The following is a 25152-nucleotide window of genomic DNA, read 5'->3' on the forward strand; positions in this document are numbered from 1 at the left end:
AAAAATTAATCTCCACCCCAAAAAGCATTCTTGAAAATCATCAATAGATTAATAATGGGCTCTCAAGTCTTCTAAATTCATGTAAATATGGTCCTAATTCTTTTCACAATATTGTTCCCAGCTGTCCCACTAGTAGCTATCATTGGGAGGTTTGGAGTCAGTCTTGCCAAGGGTAAAGCCCTGTAGGAGCCAAGAATCGCTCTTGGGTCCCCTCACTCGCTCCTAGTGGGCGGCTCCTCCCTCACACCTGGCAGTAATCAAACCTAGACTTGAATTAAACTAGAGAATCTGACTGCGATAAAAGGATGACTTGGATTCCAGCTGAATAATGGACTCTGTGATCATTTTGTACCTTGTGAAACTGACCTGGATCTCTTTGGACTGAAGCAGTTGCAGAGTCATGTCAGAACCTCAAAAAGTTGGGAAAGGAACCCTAAAACATTGAGATTTATCTACTTTTGGCCCAGGGTCATCTTTGAAAGTCTCACCAAGCTGGGGCTTAATTGGGTAAGAGGAGTAATCCCTAAATCATGTATTCCTCATGATCTTAAGAAAGAATATAAATTAATCCCCACTGAAGAATTATATACTGATAGCAAGTATTTCTGCAAACCACAAAACATTGTGATACTTTAGGCATTAAGAAAATGAATCCCTAATCTCTTGTTTTTGTTTCCCACAGCGTGCAATTGTGGGGGAGGCCCATGTGACAGCATAACCGGAGAGTGCTTGGAAGAAGGTTTTGAGTCCCCTACAGGCACGGACTGCCCAACCATAAGTAAAAATAACCGTACATGATTGACTAACCCCACTTTCTCTAATACGCTGCAGGTGTAGGATTAAGAAGATCTATGCGATCCCACCCTCTCTAGAAACTGAGTCCCACCGTTGGCTTTAACCGTGTCTGTGCCTCAACCAAATGGACCCTAAGCAAAAGACATTCAGTCCACTTGATTCCAATTGGCAAATAGCAGGTTGCATTTAAACAGCTCTATTTTAGAAAAATTATTTTTTTCAAGTCTTTAAGTTCAACATCTTACTTAGTAGGTAAAGTTGGAAATACAGTTCCCAATGACTGAGTTCATTTTAGGTCCTTTTTCTATATTATATCTTCAGATCCTCAGATAATGTAATCCATAGACAATGCTTTACAACATTTGGTAAACTCATATACCAAGAGATTTAACTTTTCCCCAGATCACTCCAAATCTGAAGTGGCACCAGTAATATAATATTCAGTCCTTATGAAAAGGAGCTGCCTTCTCTCTTTCCTGTCTTTCCTGTCATTCAAATCATGAAAGTGAAAGTGAATGTTGCTCAGTCGTGTCCAACTCTTTGGGATCCCGTGGATTATACTGTCCATGGAATTCTCCAGACCAGAATACTGGAGTGGGTAGTCTTTCCCTTCTCCAGGGGATCTTCCCAGCCCAGGGATTGAACCCAGGTCTCCCACATTGCAGGTGGATTCTTTACCACCTGAGCCACAAGGGAAGCCAAGAATACTGGAGAGGGTAGCCTATCCCTTCTCCAGTGGATCTTCGCAACCCAGGAATCGAACCAGGGTCTCCTGCATTGCAGGCGTATTCTTTACCAACTGAGCTATCAGGGAAGCCCACTTCAAATCATGAGTAGTCCTAATGGTCCAAGAACCTGCTGAAACATTTCAAAACAAATGCCCAGAGCCAGTCTTAATGACTTCTCAAGCGTCCTTTAAGCCAGTAGCCTAGAAAAGTCCATGATTGATTTTTAGAAGGATTTAAGGAAAGTTTTGCCTTAGAAAGCCTTCTATCAAGAAAGTAACTAATATTTGGCTTTAAGTAGAGTGTTTTAAAGACTACTTTAATATTAGATATCTCTTCCCCCAAACAAAATCATCTTGGCCTCTCAGTCCCTCTGGGCACAAGAGATTAATATCACGATGAATCCCATATTAGAAGGTGACATAGGATGGAAGGCACAGGCTGGGCAAAGTTTGCATACTGACAGCATAGGTGATCCTCTATGCACAGTCACTTTAAGGACATCAAGGTGCCTGCTTGGCCTCTCTGTGTCTCCTCCACCAGCCTGATGTTCTGGCTGGGGAGTCATTACTTAGAGAGAGCATATGAGGAAGACCTCATTAAACTTCAAGTAACAAATTAACATATTAACAACCATTAACCCTTTAGTCTCCATTTATCAGTTCTCTAGACGAGAGTATGTCTGGTGGAAAGAGGTTGGAAACAGAAAAATTTCAAAGGGTGTCCTTAGTGAGTGTGTCCTAGGAGGGCATTGGTTTGTGGGGGTGATGACAGTGGTCAGAGGAACTCGAACGTGAAATGCAGGAAGCAGTGAGAAACCGCCACCCTCCTCACCACATGTGCAGGGTCGTCAGCTGTCAGAGAGTAATATTAGCAAACAGTGAGGTCCTGCCGACCTATTCAGACAGGAGGTCAGGCCACGGAGAGGCATCGGGCCATCCGTGCAGTGAGGAGAAAGCACTGGAACCTGAACAGTCAGTAAGGAAAGCTGCTGGGAAAGGAGGAATGGCAGGCGAGTTCCATCTTCACTGGCCGGCACCAAGCGGAAACCCACAGCCTGACGTGGAGGGCGTCCTCCCAGACGGCTTTCCCCTGACCAGAAAAAAGTGGGGAGAAGGTTCTTTTCAGCCACCCGCCGTCTCTCAGATGCCTTGCCCTTTGTGCTTCCTTTCCTCCTCAGCTCAGCCATTAGCGTTCATGGTAACCTGCTTTTCAGTTGCATGTTTGTTTTTTGTGTTCTAAGCAGGGATAGTGCCCAACGTACACTTTGGTCATCTGAGGCTCTCTGAGTATAAGGACTAGTTCCGTGGTCCAGAATATCTCCTCAGGAAACAAAAATACGAACAGTATTAACCAAGCAAGGGCATATAATGACCAACTTAGAGCAGAATGCTTCCCAGCTGACCTTTGATTTTGAGGAAATGACATGCCATTGTACCACCAGGCTGCGATAAATGCATCTGGGATCTGACTGATGACCTTCGGTTAGCAGCGCTCTCAATTGAAGAAAGCAAATCCGGCCTGCTGAGTGTGTCATCTGGTGCCGCAGCTCATAGGCACGTGAACGAAATCAACTCCACCATCTACCTCCTCAAAGTATGCAGGAATGGTTTACTTTCTGTGTATTTTCACTCTGGTTTCACAGGGTCACTCCTAGTACCACCTACCCTTTTGTTATCTGAGTCCAGTAGTTATATTACAGATTGCTAGACCTCGGAAATTATGAAAAGTTGATTAGAGTCACGTGCTCCATCCTAAACCAGGAGCTGTCATCTATGAAAAAGGTTAACGGAAAATGAAATGACTGAAAAACTAGTATCTATGTACAAAGCTATTGATAGAGGAGAAACACTTATTTTCTTAAGCTGTACATTGGTTACTTAAGTCAACATAGCAAACATACTATTACCTTAACTTCAGTTTGCTATGTTTTCATGGGTTTCTCTGAAAACTCATACACTCTTGTTCTCCATTTTTCCTTTCTTTCCTCCCTCTTTCTTCTGCCCTTACCATTCCATCTCACTGACAAACATTTTTTCTCATTTTTCCATACTCACACACACACTCAAATACACAAGCATGCTCACGTGCACTGTTTCTCTTCCTTGGTCTAGTGGTTAAATCTGATAAGCAAGTTAAAGGCAGACAGTAGTCAAAAACTGTAACAGTGCTTTTAAGAGATGTTTTTTCCCTCTCTAAATAATAGGCTTCTATCACAACCAACAGATACTTTTTAAAACAATGATAATCAGCTGAAAGGTTAATAGAACTAATTCCAGCATACTATTTTATTTTGTTAGTCAAATTAGCGTAGTGGTTAAGAGCATAAATTTTGACACCAGAATGCCTAGATTCAACTCCCAGCTCTGACACTTACTAGCTTTGTGACCTTGAGTAAATTATTTAACCTCTTTAGTTTTCATTCCCCTCATCTGAAATTGAGGATAATTATTACACCTATCTCATGGGTTGTTGAGAGAATACAGTGAGTTGTTATATAGAGAGCAGTCAGAATAGTATCTAACATAGAAAGTGCTCAATTCTCTGCTTTTAGGAGGTACAAATAATATCCACAGCAATTGCCCAAATCGGCAAAGTGTAGAACAAAACAAAAATCACAAAGTTTTAAAGCTGGATGAAGTCTTAGTAAGCACTCTATTCCCAGTTTAGGAATTGTTTTTTGTCCAAACTCATCTATTTGGACACATGAAGGCAGTATTCTCAGAGGAGTCACCCAGACTCAGTCCTCTTGATACTGCTTGAATCCTCTTTCCCCAAAAGGACAGCTTCAAGGTAGAAATAGTTATTATATCAGATATAATAATATTGTAGCTGATAGGAAGTCAGTGCCCAGATTGAAGGACTTACTCCAAAGTAATTGAAGGAAAGCTACACCTGGTGCAAACTCCTCAAAAATGGAAATGAAAAGGGCAAATTGTCTGAAATAAAAATAATTGTTCTCCTTACACTAGAAAGAGGAAACTGAATTTCTAGAACTCCATTTTCATTGATCAAGGTGGGTTATCATTTCCTCGAAGACCTGCCAGAATTGAAATTTTAAAGCTCAGACACGCAAAGCCACCGCCCGTCTATATTGAGCCTTTTTGCAAATTTGCAAAAGGTACCCTTTCCCCAGAACCAGCACAGCCCACACCAGATTCTCCAGCCTACTGAGGGGAGCTCACAGAATTTCTGTCCCCAGAGCTCTCAGTCCCCTCCTGCAGACCTCAGATTTCATACCAGCTTGCAGTAGCCTGTGGACCCCGCTATTTTGAGAATAAAGGCTAACTCTCTACTGTAGTCCTCTTACACTGAAAGGGTTTTCTGTGTATTTTTATAAACCTGGTGTGCACATCTACTGACTATGGAAAAATACGCATTTGTTTTTTTTTTTAATCCACAGACAAAATTGTCAGAAAGAGAAAACCAGTATGTCCTAAGAAAGATACAAATCAACAATGCTGAAAACACAATGAAAAGCCTTCAGTCTGACATGGAGGAATTAGCTGAAAGGGTATGTATTTGGTTTCTGAGACTAACTTCAGTGAGGGATTTAGCTAGTGTAAGACTGGCTAGTCACAAATGATTGAGGCTTAACACAGCCCAGAAAAATGCAGGGACCCAGGTGCCTTAAGATAAATCAAGGCAAAACCTGAGGATAAAGTTAATATGTTTGGTCTCTACTGTATCTTCCCATTTTGATTGGTTTCCTTGAAAAACCATGTTTATGGGGAACTTTCGTTGTGTTTGCTGCTGGTAAATATCGTTGATATGTATTTCACTTGGATATTTGTTCAAATGTTTGCCTTAACATTTTATGGCTAAGAGCGATAGAGCATCTAGAAGTAAACTTTATTATATAGCAGATAAACTTTAAATGCTTGCTACAGGATGCATTAAATAATGAAAGAGGAGAAATTGTGTTGAGAAAGCAATTTTGCAGTTTGGCAGGGGAAAAAGAACACTTTGGACCCTCATTTTTTACCATATACTATTAATAAAATGAACTTCGAACAGATTAAAGACTGTAGTTTAAATCTAAAATTTTCAAGAAAACAGAACTAGATAATTATTAAATCTTGAAAGGAAATAAAAATGCAATTAAATACAGTATGAAGAATTATAGTAAAAAGAAGAATAGATTTGACAAGGTAAAATTGCAAATACTCAGTAAAACAACTAAATAAATGAAAAAAAGTCAGTGAGACTAAGAAAAATGTTGAGGGAAATGTGGCTTCTAAAAGCTCTCACAGATTAACAAAAACATTAAAACATGAGCAAAGTCGTTCCCCAAGGGTCTAATGGAAAAATTTCCATCTAATAAAAAAATAGAAAATGCAACTAAGCTCCAAGGCACCATGTTTAATATACTAAAATCTTTAACACATTTTTTCCCCTGATTATGTTCCACCAGTTCTGCCCAGAGTACCCTGGAATTTCTGCTTTCAGATACTAATATTTGACATAAACTGTTGTTCTTTTCAGAAACAATTCTCATTTTCTGCAAAAATAGTGGTTAAAATGACTCTGATAATCTCTTTTGACCTTGGACCTCTTAAACTAAGAGATTATGCTTCTAAAAATATGAATTACTTTAATTGAATCCTTGGAAGATTCAACTGCTTTTAAATGCATATAAAAATTGAGTCCCCCTTTCTCCATGCAACCATCAACATTTGAGGAGCAGTGAGATCTCTTAAAGTTCAAAGGAAAATACCATGAAAGAAATCTTTGTGAAAACTCATTGTAATTTCATTTCTATGTCATGGCTGGAACTTGCTGGAAGTGTGTCAAATTCTTGAGGAAATGTTTTCACCAAGATTAGTTCCTCCCATAGCTTAGACACAGAGTTACTGATTGTTTTCTTATACAGTTTTCCTACTTCCAATATTAAATTCAGGTTTTCATGGGGAGGAAATAATGTAAGCTTCAAAGGAATATCACAGTAGAAAAGGCTCCTGAGCAACAAGAACAGACCACCAAAGCAGGAAGTTGATGATGAAGCTACTAGAACATTCACCCAGTTGTTTCCATTGATTCTTACTGAAAATAACATCCTTCTTGTTGTGACATCAACAGTCCTGATGGTACAAGAACCTGCTGAAACATTTTCAAACAAACACCCAGAGCTAGTCTTAATGACTTCTCAAGCATCCTTCAAGCCGTTGGTCTAGAAAAGTTCATAATTGATTCCTAGAAGGATGTAATAAAAGCTTTGTCTTAGAAAGCCTTCTATCAAGAAAAGTTCACAATATTTAGCTTTAACTAGAATGAAGAATTTCACTGTAGATTCCCACAGTGTGATAAAAATCACAGTAATGTTGCCTCTTAAAATTGAAAATGTGGTTGATCCTTGAACAACATGGGTTTGAACTTCGAGGGTCCACTTACACATAGGTATTTTTTGATACTATGGTACAATGGTATTACATGATCCACAGTTGGTTGAGTCCAAGGGTATAGAACCTCAGATATGGAGGGCCAACTGTGAAGTTATACGTGGATTTTCAATTGTATCAGTGCCCCAAACCCCTGCATTGTTCAAGGGACAACTGTATCCTCTGTATGCAAAGCATCTGTTACATGAATCTAATGTAACCCAAATCTCACAGTTTACATTAACTTAAAGTTACTGGGTTTTTGCCCCAACTTCCATATCTAAGTCCTCTAGCCCTCTTTTGATAAATCCTACTGCCTCTTCCCACCCCATACTTATGGAAATTTACCTGCCTCCTGAGAAACCTATATGCAGGTCAAGAAGCAACAGTTAGAACTGGACATGGAACAATAGATTGGTTCCAAATTGGGAAAGGAATACATCAAGGCTGTATATTGTCACCCTGCTTATTTAACTTATATGCAGAGTACATCATGCAAAATGCCGGGCTGGATGAAGCACAAGATGGAATCAAGATTGCCAGGAGAAATATCAATAACCTCCGATATGCAGATGACACCACCCTTATGGCAGAAAGTGAAGAGGAACTAAAGAGTCTTGATGAAGGTGAAAGAGGAGAGTGAAAAAGCTGACTTAAAACTCAACATTAAAAAAATGAAGATCATGGCATACAGTCCCATCACTTCATGGCAAATAGATGTGGAAACAGTGAGAGACTTTATTTTCTTGGGCTCCAAAATCACTGCAGATGGTGACTACAGCCATGAAATTAAAAGACTCTTGCTCCTTGGAAGAAAAGCTATGACCAACCTAGACAGCATATTAAAAAACAGAGACATTACTTTGCCAACAGAGGACCATATAGTCAAAGCTATGATTTTTCCAGTAGTCATGTATGGATGTGAGATTTGGACCATAAAGAAGGCTGAGCACTGAAGAATTGATGCTTTTGAACTATAGTGTTGGAGAAGACTCTTGAGAGCCCCTTGGACTGCAAGGAGAGCAAACCAGGCAATCCTAAAGGAAATCAGTCCTGAATATTCATTGGAAGGACTGATGCTGAAGCTGAAGTGCCAGTCCTTTGGCCACCAGATACGAAAAACTGAGTCATTAGAAAAGACCCTGATGCTGGGAAAGATTCAAGGTGGGAGAAGAAACAGACAACAGAGGATGAGATAGTTGGATGGCATCATCGACTTGATGGACATGAGTTTGAGCAAGCTTTAGGAGATGGTGAAGGACAGGGAAGCCTGGCATGGTGCAATCCATGGGGTTGCAAAGAGTCAGACATGACTGAGTGACAACAACAGCAACTTCTGGGAAGCCCCTAAAGGATGCCCATGCATTTGTGTTCCCAAAGAGCTGCTGCTCAAAAAAGTCTCGATTTTGCCACTGCTGATCATGTCTGTAATGAAATACCAAAGCCTCTGTCAAGATTCCACTCTCCCGTGTTCCCAAAGGCACCATGCTCAGAACCAGAGTGGACTAGGCTACAAGCAGAAGTGAAGATAGTGACCTTCTCCCAGTCTCAGTGCTGCCCTTTGCCATCTGGATCTAGAGCCCAGTCTCCCAAGAGCTGGGTCAGGAGGATGCCACACTGTTCCCTACACTCCATCTCATCCGTACTCCTTCAGCTACAGCAGCATGTATGAAGACCTTTAGGATTGGAAGGAAAGTAGGTCACTTCCATACATCAAAAGCCTCATCTCCAATCCTGATAAAAAGACAGGACAAAAAATCAAAATATATTTCAATTACAGTTGACCAGAAGACTGTACCCACTCCAGTGCTCTTGCCTGGAGAATCCCAAGGATGGAGGAGCCTGATGGGCTTCCATCTATGGGGTCGCACAGAATCGGACATGACTTAAGTGACTTAGCAGCAGCAGCAGAAGACTGTAGAACTTCAGCCTTGGCATTGCAGAAGATTAATTTAAAAAGCAAGGAACAGCAGACAATGCTGAAGAGGTTCTCAGAGGCCAAATCGTGAAGAACCTTGCCCACCATACTCATCCTATGGACTTTGGAAGATATTGGAGCATTTACCTACAACAATGAGCTGATTAGGTGCGAAGTTTCAGAAACATTGCTCTGCAGTGGGGATGATAAATTGGTGAGTTTAAGACTGAAGACAGGGACACCAGTTAGTAGACTGTCACAGTAATCCAAACAAGAGCAGTCCGTTGCTACCTTGTGTTCATTGGAAAGGAAATTGCAGTGAACTGGGATAAACTGAAACTAGTGGTGGGCAACAAAAGAGAGGCCAGAAGGGCGAGTGAAATAAAAGTGATTCAGTGACCAGTTGAATATGAAGAGTTGCAAAGATGTAAGCTATTAGACTTGGAAAGATAAATGGCCAAGACTGATAATTCAGAATGGATTCTCTGGACCTCGTCAGGTGAAGTACCTGTGGATGCCACAGATTTGAGTCTGTAGCTCAAGAGAAGAGATCAAGGCTGGAAAAGTATTTCAATGTTTAGGAGATAGTTAAACCCACACAAGTAGACATCACCATACAGATAGTGAAATGGCACACCAGTATTCCTACTGCCGTTTTGTCCGGCACTGCCTCTGTTTATGCTTATCTTAGAGTTATTATTAGAAGATCCCCTTTCACTCTCAAAAGAGTCCAGACCATGCTAGATAATGATTAGCATCCTCACTCAATAGAATAGTATTCTAGGTACACTATACTTTATGCCCTGTATAGTACATGAAATTCTTGCCACCTTTATGTCAAATGTGTGTCAGAATTCACTGCTGAGGTGAGTAAGTGATTAATCCATTTGTAATGCTAAACATCAACCAGCTTACAGTTGTGAGCTAATTTTTTATAGTTTTCCTTAGGGCAGGATGCACCTGTTTTACCATGTGCCCATATCATTATTTTCCTTCCATAATCAAAGTTAAAGAAAGCCGTAGAACTTTCAAATAAGGCATCACTGTATATTATATCAGTAATTTTGCAGTTTAAAGTAGCAGATGTTCCTTTTTGCTGCTGTCTTTTTTTAAAAATATGTATCTAAGCGCCCTCTGGTGTTGGTCAAAAGAGCTTGTCTTTGAGTTATCTTCTACCTGTCTCATTACTTCGGTGAATTCAGTTTCCATATCAAGAAATAAATGAACACAGTAATAACAATAAACCTTTTCCCTTGAAGGATGAAGCCAAAGTCAAAAATATGCATGTTGTATTTTGTAAATATAACTGAATTTAAACTGGACCAAAAATCAACTTTAAACATTTTTTAATGTTTTATAGGTCTGTGTCCCTATTTTTTAAAAGTAGGGAGGGATGACATCAAGAATAAGATTCATTTTATTTTCTACATCATCTAATTTTAAAGTGACCACAAAGCTTGTGTTTCCAGAAAGCATTAGAACAGGGCAAGAGGGAGATTGAAATTGTGGGAAAAGAACATGTGACTCAGATTGCTGTGTCCATTCAGAGAGCATGCATTTCAGCGACGGAGCTGCAGTATTGCTGCACAGGGAGCTTTGTTTGGAGGGATTTTGGATACAGTGCCAATGAAAAGCTCCTGGGGCATGTGTTTGCTGGGATACCATCTCCGCATTCTCCTCCTTAAAGGGCCAGTGGCTTGGGTTATGCTGTGTGATGGTTGTTCAGTCACTCAGTCGCGTCCAACTCTTTGTGACCCCAATGCCTGTAGTGCTGGGCTCCTCTGTCCCTGGGATTTTGCAGACGAGACTACTGGAGTGGGTTGCATAAAAACATTCCAGGTAAAAGCATGGCCTAATCCTCCCACTGCAACAAGAGATAAAAGGAGAGAGATTTGAAACAGCCACTCTCCTGTTCTGGGGGCCTACCAGCCAGCACTCTGTGTAGCAGGTCACCTGGCAATCCAGGCAGGTACAGCTTCTTTGTCACAGAGCTGAACCAGAAAGACACTGGGCAAGGCAAGTGGGCGCTTGATCAAATGCCAGACTGAGGAAGTGTCCCACCTCTTAAATATAACCCATGAATCCATCTTTCTGATGCCAGAGTATGTACCCAGCCCCATGCTGTGCATCCAGGCCAGTGTCTTGGCCTTGAACCATTTTTTAAAGACATGCTTCCCTTGTGGCTCAGACAGTAAAGAATCTGGCTGCAATGCATGAGACCTAGGTTCAATCGCTGGGTCAGGAAGATCCCTTGGAGAAGGAAATGGCCTTCCATTCCAGTATTCTTGCCTAGAGAATTCCATGGACAGAAATGCCTGGCGGGCTATAGTCCGTGGGATCGCAAAGAGTTGGACACAACCAAGTGACTACACTTTCACTTTACTTTCTCTTCTGTCTTTATACACACAGAGATAAATATGCATGTACACATGCACACCCACACATCCTTTCTTCAGGAGCCACATTTGAGTTGGGGGTTCATCTTGACAGATCCTACATGTGAGTTCTGAAACAGAGTTGAAAGAATGAAATCAGCTTCTCAGAGAAGAACTTCATTCACTCCGAGCCAAAACTGCTTGAGTAATTATTTGTACACAAGTGCCTTCAGTGTTGATGGGAATTTGGAAGGCAGCACTGAAAATAGCCTTTAGCCTAGTGAGCATAATCCTTTCAATCTCTGTGGTAATTTAGTTGCAGCAGTGGCTGGACCACCCAGAAGCCACTGGATGCATGGAACATTTTGAGATCGGCCTGCTTTCTCAACATGTTTCCCTTTGAACCCTTAAGCATTTCAGTCAGCACAATGTCAAACTGATCAGCAGACATGGATAATTCCCTAGTCTGGCATCTTGAGATACAGTAAAAATTCAAAGGGTAGATTACTTACGAAAGATGGGTGGTTTGGATTGAACTGTGACTGATGGCTTAGGAACAGAAATAGCATCTGTAATTCTAAAGCTAGTCATCACATCCATCTTCATGCATGAGTCCATTTTATATGTTACGGAACTTTCGCATGTCAGGGAAATTTATGTTTACAGAATACATTATGCTCACCCACCCCCACATGCATATACACAGCCTTTCCTTCTCGTAAAATTAATCTGTTGTTTATACGGATTATTTATAGGAAAGCCAAGCTTCAAGAAAGGTCCAGTTGGCTCAGAAGGAAAGCATGGATACCATTAACCATGCAACTCAGCTTGCAGAGCAAGCCCACAGTATGAGGGATAAAATCCAAGGTAAATATACTCTCTACTGGTTCAGCTCCATGTCAGGGAATCACTCATGTTATTAACAGCAATAAAAGTAATGGCTACTGTTAGTGTTTATTGTGTGCCAGGACCTGTTGTTAGAGTGTTACCTTTTCAAACTCATGTAAGATCTTCTTTGACATTTGTTTGTCTGGGACTTCTAAGCACTCATCTCCGCTAACTGTCTATTTTCAATAATAAACGTGGAGAGTAGAGGAAATTTCCTGACAGTACAGTGGTTAGGACTCAGGCAGTGCAGCCAAAAGGAAAAAAAAAAAAGAGAGAATGTATGTAAAAAATCATTCCCTTTCCACTCATTTCACAGAAGTGAAATGCCAGTATACCTTTCCAGTAGAGGAAATTACATTCTGTGTTGTCTCTAAAATGCAAGAGTTGAGTAGGAGTCACATTTTTCTCAGTTATTCACAGTGAAAGCCCTGCCTTTAGAATGGCAGCAAACTGTCCACTAATCCAAGTTATCCTGCGCTGTCTCTCTCATGCTGTCCTAAGAACCAGGCAGGTGCATGCTCTGGTCCCCAGTCCAGAAGAAACGCCAAGAGTGGGTGTGGAAGAGTTCTTTGCCTTAAAGCATAAAACTGGCAGATTTACCTTTCTTCTTGAGGGTTTACTTACTTGTATTCCAGCTTCTCATAAACGCAGGCTGCATTTTGAAGACTATCTTAATAGCATGCTGAAAGCAAGCCTTCAGTTTACCAACAGAAAACAGGCGATTGCTTTGGTTCTAAGATAAAGAGAATTTACTTGGGTTACAGTCTGCTAAGATACAGTATTTGTGTGTTTCCATAGTTTTTATTATCCTATATATTAAGAGCTGGATGACAACTACAAGTACATCTCAAGGGCACAATGACAGTAAAGGGACCCACAATGGAAGATTCATATCTTTATACTGAGGTAGAGGGAGCATATTCCAGGACAAGGGATGTATTGAGCCAAGATTAATCATTCGCTGTATTTCCTTCGGTGCCCATAATACATAATAAAAACAAATGGTATGCATTTCAAACATCCCCTGCTCCCATCCTTACTATTTCATGCTTTTGCATCTACCAATAAAATGTTCTTTCCATATAATATTTTATAGTTAAAATTGATTTATTCAAAAAGTAAGATTAAACCTAGATTAGCTGATCTCATCTAATTAAGAAATAAATGTCCCTCTCGGCAGCAGAAAAAGCTAGCATCTTAGATCTTAGCCATTCAGGGGGAAAAAAAAAAAAAACAGTTCACCTTTGCTGTCTAACTCAAATTGTGATTCTAGGGTATTTCATTTGGAAGGAATCTAAGCCTTCTTATTTGACCCTTATTTGACCCTAGGACATAGAATAAGAAGGAAAAAATACAAAAGAAATGTAAATAGAAAACAGTGATTTCCATCAGTTTCTACCTTTCGAAAGTAATGTATGAACAGCCTTCAAAGACCAAAAGCATAAATGTTATTCTCTGTATTTCCTTTTTCTAATCTAGAGCAGACATGGCTAAAATAAAATAAGCCAGATTGTAAATATAATATCTGCATCAAAATGCCAAGAAATTCAGCATTGCCAATGCTAGATCTAAGGAAAATATATATGTTTAGTTTAGTTCAAGGGTTAATATTTTAGACTTTACTTGAGAAATGAGTATTTAATTCCTTCTTGAGTTTTGTTTAAGTATATTTTAGTTTCTAAAGCTTTTATCAGTAATATTTACAGCACTGAAAACCTCTTCCCCTATTTATCTCCCTTGCTTCAGAATTCAGGGATGCTGCACACCAGGAGTGTGTCATTCCTTATTCCCAGCCATCTCTAAAGTAACTACTGGTGACCTTCAAGCTATTATCCATATGAAATACAAGCCCTTATCCTGGTATGATTTATGTGAGACCAGTGTTGTTTACCCATCTTGTCTGGCCAACCACATAGATCATAGTAAACCACAGACAGACAATTTCATTTATGCCAGGAAGATAAAATGCTTCCTCCTGGAGCTACCATAGGACAAGGTGGCAATTACATAACTTTCATCTGATCATATATAGTAGGAAGAGGGAACCAGAGGCCTGCTCAGCTCTGCCAGTATTCAGACAACCCATCTATTGCCTCTGAGCCTCAGCCGTCCCTCTGGTTCTGAAATGGATACTACTTATGGATGTAGGCTGAGAATGACCCAGAGTCAGAATTGAACAGTCTTGCCAGGCAGTCATACCACAGAAGGCAAACAGCAGTTGCAAAAAAAAAAAAAAATGTATATATTAATGATCAAAAGCTCACATCCTGCTGTAAGAAACCTCTGTGTTATATCTAGTCTGTACAACAATCTGAAAGACTAACTGAACAGCCATCAGTGTACACTCATTTTGGCTTAGAGCTTAGGTAACATCCTTGGCTAAATTACAATTAATATCTCCAATGCTTCCTATGTGTGACAGGTGATACATCAGAACATTTTCTCCAAATTATATATTTTATTATATAAAAGACTGATCAAAGACCCTAGATTTGTGTTTCTTAAATATTAACATTTTTTACTCATACTAAAATCAGACTCAACTGAAATCAGAGCAAACTTGGTATTAATTCCATTCCTGTTCTGAAGTTGCCAAATGAAAAGCAAAGAGTGACTTCCTTTGGTTTAACCTCTCCCTGGAATATATGATGAACTCCAGGGCCGACACCAGTATTCACAGCATGACCACCACCACGCTGTCTTTGCATCAGGTCTCTGTCTCCGTTTTAAGATCAGCCCTGCCCATTGCCCTCGTTGTTCGTGTTTTCAGTGACGTCACTGTCAGACTCCCCAGCACTTCCCCCTCCTGCCTTCTCTCACTGTGCCCTTCCTTTCAGAGATCAGCAGCAAGATGCTGTATTATGGGGAAGAGCAGGAACTTAGCTCTGAGGAAATCTCCGAGAAGCTGGTGTTGGCACAGAAGATGCTTGAGGAGATCCGACGCCGTCAGCCGTTCCTCACCCAACGGGAACTTGTGGACGAGGAGGCAGACGAAGCCCATGAATGTAGGTATATTTAGCTTCTAGAGGCCAGCACATGTCTGCTTCCTTTGTGGGTCCAGGAGAGGACACCCAGTCACAGGGCAGCGTTTGGTCAAAGCAACCAATTCCCGATATTCAGAGTCACTGAGCATTTAAAGTGGCCTCAGGGAGTTCTTCAGGACAACTTGACTCTATATATATAGACCAGGAATTTTAAACCCAGACCCAACCTTCAGCTTTTGATAAACTGCTGAGATTCCACAAGGAATCTACAAGATTTTACTCCTGAGGAGAAAAAAATAGGAATGTAGCAGCTGGTGAAAAAACAGGGGAAGGAAAGCTAAGGGAAGCAATTCCCAAAACTTCAATAAGAGAAGTCTCATTGAGAAGGCAGTAAAGATGTAACAAAACAAAGCCCAGCAACATTGATGTTCTGATGTCCGTGAGTGACTTTTAATGACTTTGAAACCTCACTGGAAATTTAACATTTCCTTTAATGATTAATGTAAATAACAAACCACAGTAGTATTAGTGAATCTATGACTTGGTCATTATATCAGTTATCAATTACTGTCTCACAATCTACCCCAGACATTAAAACAATAAGCATTTATTTGTTCATAATTTCATAGGTTGACAGTTTGGGTTGGACTCAACCTAGACAGATCATCTCTGCTCCATGTGGTGAAGTTCACTCACATGTCTGGGCTCTTAGCTGGGATGGCTGGGCATCTCCCTCCACGTGGGGTTTTATTCTCTGGGAAGCTCACTGAGCTTGTTCATATGGCAGAAGCCTTCCAGGAGGGCAAGAATGGAAAGTACAAGGTCTCTCAAGGCCTGGCCTTGGAACTCAGCAATGTCATATTCATTCCATTGGTCAAAGTGAAAGTGAAAGTTGATCGATCATGTCCAACTCTTTGCAAGTCCATGGACTATACAGTCCATGGAATTCTCCACGCCAGAATACTGGAGTGGGTACCCTATCCCTTCTCCAGGGGATCTTCCCAACCTGGGGATCAAACCCAGATCTCTCACATTGCAGGCGAATTCTTTACCAACTGAGCCACAAGGGAAGCCCAAGAATACTGGAGTGGGTAGCCTATCCCTTCTCCAAGGGATCTTCCCAACCCAGGAATCAAACCGGGCTCTCCTGCTTTGCAGATGGATTCTTTACCAACTGAGGTATGAGGGAAGCCCTCTGTTGGTCAAAACCAGCCCAGATTCAAGGGTGAGGAAAAAGACTTGACTCTTGATAGAAGAGTTATAAAAAATTGTGTCCATTTTAATCTACACAGTCAACAAAAAGAGGCTACAGGTTTGTGTATCATATTTCAGTTGTCACTGTTATTTCACAATGCTAAATTCATCAATAATTCAAGAATTTTAGTAGTTACTGGTTTCACCCCTAAATCTTATTAGTTAACACACTGATAAGGAAGCACATGTATTATTATATTACCAATTTTTATACATCTTTTTAGTGCTACATATTTTATCTTGTACATTTAAAAACATATAAGAAGGGATCTGAATGAAGGCTTTGCCAGGTTGTAAAGGGGCCCATGATACAGAAAGGGTTAAGAACACCTACATTAGATCATTTTCCTACAATTGTCACTGTCAACTTCTGTTAAAACTTGTTGTGAATATTTTAATAGAGGAGTAATTTTGGCATAAAGGTATATTGTGATAGCAGACTTACAAGGTCTTAGAAACAGTAAGAAATAAGGCAGAATCTCAGGCCCGTTTCTGAGTGCAGATTAGGCCAGCAGTCAGGAAGGCTGGAGCTCTCATGTCACAGCCAGATGCTTTGCCTGTTTGGGGATTTAACAAGACTACTCTGGGGAAGTGGAACCAAATACATCTCCCACTTAGCAGCCTTCCACCGAGTAAAGGTATTTTTTCAGCCACTTTCTCTACTCAACTGTGAACTTGTATCTTCTGTTCATGATGATGAAAGTAAATACAAAACCTCAATAAGACAGACTGATAGTCCCTGGAGAAAAAATAGAATCAAGGTACAGAAGCAATGCATGTAACTTTGATTAGAGAATTAAGACATAGGCAAAGTTTAAGAATATTTCATTGCCATTTAATCTTTCAGAATAATGATTCTGGAATAATGATTCCAGAATAATGATTAAGTTTGACCTAAATAAAGGAGCTAACTAAAAATAGCTGCCTGGAGAGAATACAGAAGATGAATGGTTGTACATTTGCCAATAATAGACAAAATAATTGGAGATATCTCTAATAGTAAAACTGTAGTATATCCAAGTTTCATTTGTATGGTAAAGCTATTAATAATCTGTGTAATAATAAACCTAGTTGAATGACATCATTTCCACATAAAGCATCATCTTGACAGGAAAACTAATCAACTCCCTTTTTAGCTGATGGTGGTCTAGGATGGTCCAAATCCTACAAAATAGTATTTAAAACTTCAAATAATTGGGCCATTTTTGTGACCAACAGCTTTAATCGCTATTGCTAAAGACGTCACCTGCCAAATTTGCATCTTTGCTTCTGTGGGCTGGGATGGGAAGAGAAGGGAGGAGCCCAGACTGAGTTTCTGTGTGCCTTTCTCCCCAGTGCTGAGCCAGGCTGAGAGCTGGCAGAGGCAGTACAATGACACTCGCTCTCTGTTTCCTGTGGTCCTGGAGCAGCTGGACGACTATAACGCCAAGCTGTCAGACCTCCAGGAATCACTCGACCAGGCCCTTAACCATGTCAGGGATGCTGAAGACATGAACAGAGCCACAGCAGCCAGGCAGCGGGACCATGAGGTACGGTGGACACTAAATGTAAATGCATTTGGGGCATATATTAATACAACACGACGTTATCCTAAGAAGAGACAGTTGGTAAACAGTTTTTAAAATATTGGTACATTTAAATCTTTATTTTTAAAATTATCTGCACATTTTTTGCCACTGTCATTTGCTGATATAAGTGTGCACAACTAAAATCAAGTTGAAACTGTTGCAGTTGTTTAGCTTGTGCGTTAAGAAGAATGCAGTTGTTCTTCGTGCTTCTGTCCGCCTGTGTTGGATGTATTTCTCTTGTTTGCAACTGAGAAAACAAGGCATAATTCCTGTGTATAACTTCTTTTATACCGAGAGTACTAAAAATCTCAAAGCAACCCAGAACCGTGTTTCCTGTAAGGATATGTGTGATTTTGGAAGGGCCTGATTAGCAAATCTCACAGCCTGACTGATCAGCAGCTGCAGAGGTAGGGAGTCTAATTCAAGCTAAGGTCTTACAAAGAGGTGAAAAAATTTCCCAGGCTTGGCCAGAGCTTGCCAAAGCGGTCACCTTACGGGGCCAGGATTTGTGCATGCCCACACCTCCAGATTTAGAACTGGTGGTGCTCACACTTCTACCCTGAGCAATACATGCACTCACACCATCACTGTGAATGGTCATTTTCTGATAGGAAGACATGTGCCTCTAAAAGCAGTGTCAGAAATAGGAAGCAGCTATGAGGAAGCTCATTACTTCAATTATGTTATCAGCAAACCCAACTTAAATTAGGTTCTCCAAACTGATTTTCAGTCATCGCTACCTTTCAGTAAGTCATCATCAAATTTCCTAAATAAAAGTGAATTGTACTTATTATTGCCATTTTGCACCACTGAAGCAATCTCTTAGCCAATATGTTTTAGTATAATAATGGTCAGGATAGCATTTTTGTTTAAAAACAAAAACATGATTATCTGGCACAACAAAATTATGAGTGTAACACAAAATAAATTCTTTAAGCAGAATTTAAGAAAGTTACTGGGACTCATCCTTATCCTTGAATTTTTCCCACCCTCACGTCTCGTCAACCACAGGATCTGGCCCATTTTACCTTTGGAGTATTTTTAACTATCTTCCATCTTTTCCCTTCCTCTACGACTTCTCCAGTGTGGGCCTTTGTTATTTCTCAGCTAAAATAGCCTCCTCCACTCCCCTCCATTCTTGGTTCTGTATTGTGATCATCTGCTAGTGGATGTCTCCCCCATTCACCATAAGTGTTTTACTATCACATTTCACTCTAAGAACTACAGTATGGCTTAAAAAAAAATAACACCAAAATTGCAATCCTTATACAAAACCAAAAATAACCACAAAGTTTGATCATTTTGTTGTGTGCGAATAATAGCCACACAACTAGTGATTACATTATTTATTTTGTCTTCCTACTCCCAATGTGAAAGGATAACAGAATAATAAAAATCTGTATCAGATGAATATGAGATTCTGTCTATTTAGGGACTCTGATAACCAAAGTTCCACCTTCCTAAGACTTTCTCTGTCTCTTTTTTAAGTATGAGGAGACTTTTATTTTTTGCATATGTGAAGTGGATACTGAAGCATGCTGAAAAATGCTAATTATGTCATTTTTCACTAATTATTAGTTTCTAAATTTTCTTCTGTTCAAATTGTCCATCTCTCTGTGAGAATACCTTTGTTTCAAAGCTAATTTTATTCATTTCTGTCTAATTCTATGTCTGGCGAGTGACAGAAACCCTTTAACTTGAAGCACATCATTTCCAGCTACTACCGATGAGCTCACCAGGCAGTGCTGTTTGCACATGGTTTTGAAGCTTGGTTGTTACTTCAGGGTGTTAGCTGTGTTCCCACAAGGCAGCTCAGATAGACGAGCTTCCAGAAGGGATCATATCTCAGATTCTGTAACGGGAAAACTGCTCTGAGAGATCTAGATAATACCAATCTTTTTCACCCTTCTTCCTTACATACTTTAAAATATTGCTTTTGTGCAGAGCTATATAACTACCTGTCCTTGTGAAGACAAGAATGGTTAACCCCAGATAGTCATACTGAATTAAGCTTGATGGATTTTGAAGGGATATTGATTTTTTTTTAAGTTCTTACTTTAAGAGGATGTTCAAATGAGATGCTTTTCTGTCGCTAGACCTATGTCTTCCCCTGTAGCAAGGTATGTGGAGAAAATGGGTTTCATTCTTCTTTTCCACTAAATTAGAAAAGAGAGTCCAGGGAGTGAGACAGGACATTAAAATGAACTTTAAAAGTTTTAAAATATGTCATTCAAGTGTAGGCTTTTGCAATGAATTCTGTGATATCGTACCATAACAAAAATTTCAATTCCAATTTAAATTACCATTTCTAAAGTAACTTCAGCTCACTTTTTACTTAGATTACAAAATGAGGCTTTTACTTTTTCCCCTCCCAAAGTTTCACTCTGTGTTCCTTTCAATCTCTGAAGTGCCACAGTGTCTCTTCAGAATCACAGCATCCCTGACTGTAAAACTCCAGAGTGGCAAGTGTAAATGAAAGTGTTCATCAGAAAACATATCCACACTTGGAACAGCCCAATGGAAAAATGGAAATTTCTCCAAAGAAGAAATACAGAAGGCCAAGAGGCACATGAAAAAGATACTCTACACCATTAATTAGTAAAGAAATGCAAATAAAAACTGCGATAAGCTGTCAGTTCACAATAGTCAGAATGGACATTATTTAAAAGTTTACAAATAACAAATGCTGGAGAAGGTGTGGAGAAAAGGGAACCCTCCCACAGTGTTGGTGGAAATAAAAAGTAGTGCAGCCACTATGGAAAGCAATATGAAGATGCCTTAAAAAACTAGCAGTAGAACTACTATATGACTCAGCAATCCCACTCCTTGGCATATACCTGGAGAAAATCACAATTCAAAAAGATGCGTGCACCCCAGTATTTGTAGCAACACTATTCACAATAGGGAAAATATGGAAAAAAACAAAATGTCATTGACAGATGAATGGATGAAGAAGATGTGGAATATACATACAGTGATTACTGTGTGTGTGCTCAGTAGTGTCTGACTCTGTGACACCATGGACTGTAGCCTACCAGGCTCCTCCATCCATGGAATTTTCCAGGCAAAATTACTGGAGTGGGTTGCTGTTTCTTTCTGCAATAGAATACTACTCAGCCATAAAACGGAGAAGGCAATGGCACCCCACTCCAGTACTCTTGCCTGGAAAATCCCATGGATGGAGGAGCCTGGTAGGCTGCAGTCCATGGGGTCGCTAAGAGTCGGATATGACTGAGCGAATTCACTTTCACTTTTCACTTTCATGCATTGGAGAAGGAAATGGCAACCCACTCCAGTGTTCTTGCCTGGAAAATCCCGAGGACGGGGGAGCCTGGTAGGCTTCAGTCCATGGGGTTGTGAAGAGTTGGACACGACTAAAGTGACTTAGCAGTAGCAGTAGCAGCCATAAAAAAAGAACCAAATAATGCCATTTGCAGCAACATGAATGCAACTAGAAATTATCACACCAAGTGAAGTAAGTCAGAAAGAGAAAGACAAATCCCATCTGATATCACTTATATGTGGAATCGAAATATGGCCCAAATGAACCTATCTCCAAAACAGCAACAAATGTGTAGACAGGGAGAAGAGACTTCTGGTTGCCAAGGAGGGGTGTGGCAAGGGAGAGGGATGAACTGAGAGTTTGGGGTTGGTAGATACAAACTATTATGTTTAGAATGGATAGACAACAAGTTCTAATGTATAGCATGGGGAACTATATTCAATATCCTATGATAAAACATAATGGAAAAAGAACATTAAAAAGCAATGCATATGTGTGTGTAACTGAGTCACTTTGCTGTACAGCAGAGGTAGCACAGCATTGTAAATCAACTATACTTCAATTTTAAAAATTTTGAAAAGGAAAAAAAGGAAGAAAGAGCTCCCCTCGTAGCTCAGTGGTAAAGAATCTGTCAATGCAAGAGATACGGGTTCTATCCCTGGTCCAGGAAGATCCCACATGCTGCAGAGCAGCGAAGCCTGTGTGCTACAGCTACTGAGCCTGTGCTCTAGAGCCCAAGAGCTGCAACTACTGAGCCCCTGTGCCACAACCACTGAAGCCCGTGTGCTCCACAAGAGAAGACCCCTCAATGGGAAGCCTGTGTGCCACACTAGAGAGTTGACCCCACTTGCTGCAACTAGAGAAAAGCCCGTGCAGCAATGAAGACCTAGCACCACCAAAAATCAATAAATAAAAATTTTAAATATTTTTTTAAAAAGAGGGCCAAACTATATCCACACTTGGGCAATTTACCTCTTCAAAACACCTGAACATCTAACATAAAGAGTAGAAAGAAGCGAGATCAGAATTTTATGCTTTGATATTAGGGTCACTTTAAATTTCTGAAAGGACTTTAAGATTCTTTTGTATATATTTTATTCCTGTCCAGATGAGGTATTTGTGCCTGGCCCAAAGTTAGCACATGATAAATGCTTTCTGGAATTAGGTCACTTTTCAGTGACTGCAAATACGGAGCCTGTGTTCAGTCCCGTAGCCTTGGCCCCACTTCACATTTATGGAGAAAGAAGCAGGGGCCCTCTTTGGAGTGTCAGTTCTCTTTGATGTGGTGGCACTGTAAGTAATAATCATAACTAAGTTCTTCAAGGCTCCTGAGGAGCTTACTTTCATTGTCTCCATTTTATAAATGAGAAAGCTGAGCCTGGGCTGGGTGGAATTCCCCAGCGTGGCACACCGACTCATTGGTGGGTCTGAGATAGGATCTGTCTGAGTGCAGTGACAGCAGGCTGACAGCACCCTCCCTAATGCCTTCCTTATCTAAAGTGACCTTCTATTTCTCTCTCCCTTGCTTTTCCTCCTGCAGAAACAGCATGAGAGAGTAAGGGAACAGACGGAAGGGGTGAACGCGTCTCTGAGGACGTCTTCCAACTCACTGATGATGCCACGACTGACCCTGTCAGAACTTGATAGCATAATAAAGGTAAGGACACATGTGACTTTTTCAGGTTAGTATTCATAGTAGGTTAGAACGTTAGCTCAGTGTCACAGAGGAGCAATCGACTCCATTCTATCAAGTTAGGTGGCATTGTTAAACTAAGATCAGGTGACTGCATTTTTCAGTTTCTTTCATTGTTCAGTTGCCACTAGCCACATATGGCTACTTAAATTTTAAATTACTCAAAACAAAATAAAATTTAAGACTTCCCTGGTGGTCCAGTGATTAAGAATCCGCCTGCTAATGCAGAGGACAGAGGTTCAATCCCTAATCCAGGAAGATTCCACGTGCCGCAGAGCAACTTAGCCCAAGCGCCACGATTGCTCTGAGCCTTCATGCTGCAACTACTGCTGTAAGCCTGCTCACCCTAGAGCCTGTGCTCTGCAACCGAAGAAGCCACCCCCGGGAGAAGTGCCCGCCTTGCAACCAGAGAAATCCCCCTTGCAGCAAGGAAGCCAAAAGTAAATACTTTTAAAAAATTCCTGTCACATTAGCCACGTTTCATGTGCTCAGTAGCCCCACATGTGGTTGGTGGCTGCCATTTTGGGCAGCACAGCCAGTCACAGAAAGTTCTGTTGAAAGTGCAAATGTAGATGCATCCTACCCACTCTTTATGCATAAGTTGTATGTTTAATAAAGCTGGGATTCAAAATCAATGAAAGCCACATTTTTTTAAAGTAGAAATTTTACAATAAATGCAGTGAACCAAACTATCACTGAAGTATTCTCGGCTTATTTTTATTACCTTTAAAAGGATATTATCTTAAAGTCATCTGATCCATCCTATTCTTTGACAGTTTTAGCTTCCTTTCTGTCCCTACTCCCATCTAGTTCCCCAGTGACATCAAAACCCACATGAATGAGTCTACCAGCTCTCAGACCTCCGGTTCCTTCAACTTCTCCTGTCCGACAAGCTCTTCCTCCCCATCCACCTCTGTAATCCCTCGTATGACCAGACCCAGGTCTTATCATCAATAAGAGTACCTCTTCCAAATCCCAGTATCAAGCACCTCTCTCCCTAAGCTTGGAGAAGGAAATGGCAACCCATTCCACTATTCTTGCCTGGAAAATTCCATAGACAGGGGAGCCTGGCAGACTGCAGTTCATTGGGGTTGCAAAGAGTCAGACACAACTGAGCACCCTAAGCACCATCTGTTATCGCCCTTACTGTAGAGTGTACACCCCAGAAACTCTCTAGCCACTCCAAAACCTCCTCCATCTCATTCGTGCTACTCCTTTCATAGTCTTCCTTCCTTCAGTTCAGTCGCTCAATTGTGTCCGTCTCTTTGTGACCCTGTGAACTTCAGCACGAGCAGCTCAAATTATCAGTATAATCATTCTTTGCAAACACCCTTTACTTCCATACATACTTCTTCCTCTGTTATACTCACCTGAGAATTCTAATCTCATAAACCAGTAAACCCAAGTACCCTCAGCATCGTGGCCACTCCAGAGAAGCCAGTATGACTGGTGGGAAACCTACCTCCCGTCTATCAGTCTGGCTGGTGAACTTGCTTCATGCTTCATTAAAAATGGGAACAATGAGAAGAGAACTCCCTTCATTTTCGCTCCCCAAATCTACCAGTCTGCTTGCATGTGTATCCTACTTCTCCCTTCCTTTCTGTTCTAATTAGTGAAGAGTCCCTTTTCCTGTCAGAGTTCAGCCCCCCAACCTGTGTTCTAAATCCCACACTTCCACTGCTCAACAGTAGGGTTGCTGGGTTTCAGTCCATCAACTTGTGGCCTCTCTTTTCTGTTTTGCCCAGTTCTTACTCTACTGAATCACTACTGCCAACATAGAAACGTAGAAACATCTAGTATCTGATATCTTTTAAAATTAAAAAAAACTTTCACATCCTCTCTGATCCCTGCATCATTACTCTGCTTCACAACGAAACATCTCAAGAGTTCTATATAGTTGCCATTTCCACCTTCCAGCCCCCCACTGTCTACTGTACTCAACCCATTTGGAGAAATTACTGGTTGTTGTCAGTGTGGGAGTCTCTGAGGAGAACTATCAGTAAATGCTACCCACCTTCAGGACCTAAGTTCTAAAAAAGTTGAAAAATAGTAAATATGAAGATCAAGAATATCCCCTTTATTTCAGCTAATTGAGGTGTGGCTTTTTAAAAGATCTCTTAGCCAAGTGGGGTGGCTGATACTCAGTACCAGCATTAGCAGGTCTGCCCACTGAAATTGCCAACACCACAAGGTTCATGGTGGTGCCCCAGGCAGCTTGCACTGTATGGAGGAGCACAGGAAAACTCAGCTTTCTGCCGGCAGCTTGCTCCCTGGAGGCAGCAGTCTGGAGT

The 25152-nt window shown here is 40.7% G+C and overlaps 1 protein-coding gene across 4 annotated transcripts in view; it reads left to right on the forward strand.

Annotated features, from left to right (window-relative positions):
• LAMA4 (laminin, alpha 4) overlaps positions 1-25152 on the forward strand; it is a 149592-nt gene that overhangs the window by 69008 nt on the left and 55432 nt on the right. For 3 of the 4 annotated variants that reach the window (XM_010856579.1, XM_010856578.1, XM_010856580.1), the window contains 7 exons: positions 683-778; positions 2965-3116; positions 4924-5034; positions 11947-12058; positions 14917-15084; positions 17653-17846; positions 22709-22825. In XM_010856579.1, coding sequence (XP_010854881.1) covers positions 683-778; positions 2965-3116; positions 4924-5034; positions 11947-12058; positions 14917-15084; positions 17653-17846; positions 22709-22825 — 950 coding nt within the window. The remainder of the gene's footprint in view (positions 1-682; positions 779-2964; positions 3117-4923; positions 5035-11946; positions 12059-14916; positions 15085-17652; positions 17847-22708; positions 22826-25152) is intronic. The other variant, XM_010856581.1, reaches the window with a different exon arrangement.

Source organism: Bison bison, unplaced genomic scaffold (genome assembly GCF_000754665.1).
Source record: "Bison bison bison isolate TAMUID 2011002044 unplaced genomic scaffold, Bison_UMD1.0 scf7180017864373, whole genome shotgun sequence".
NCBI classification, from domain to species: Eukaryota; Metazoa; Chordata; class Mammalia; order Artiodactyla; family Bovidae; genus Bison; species Bison bison.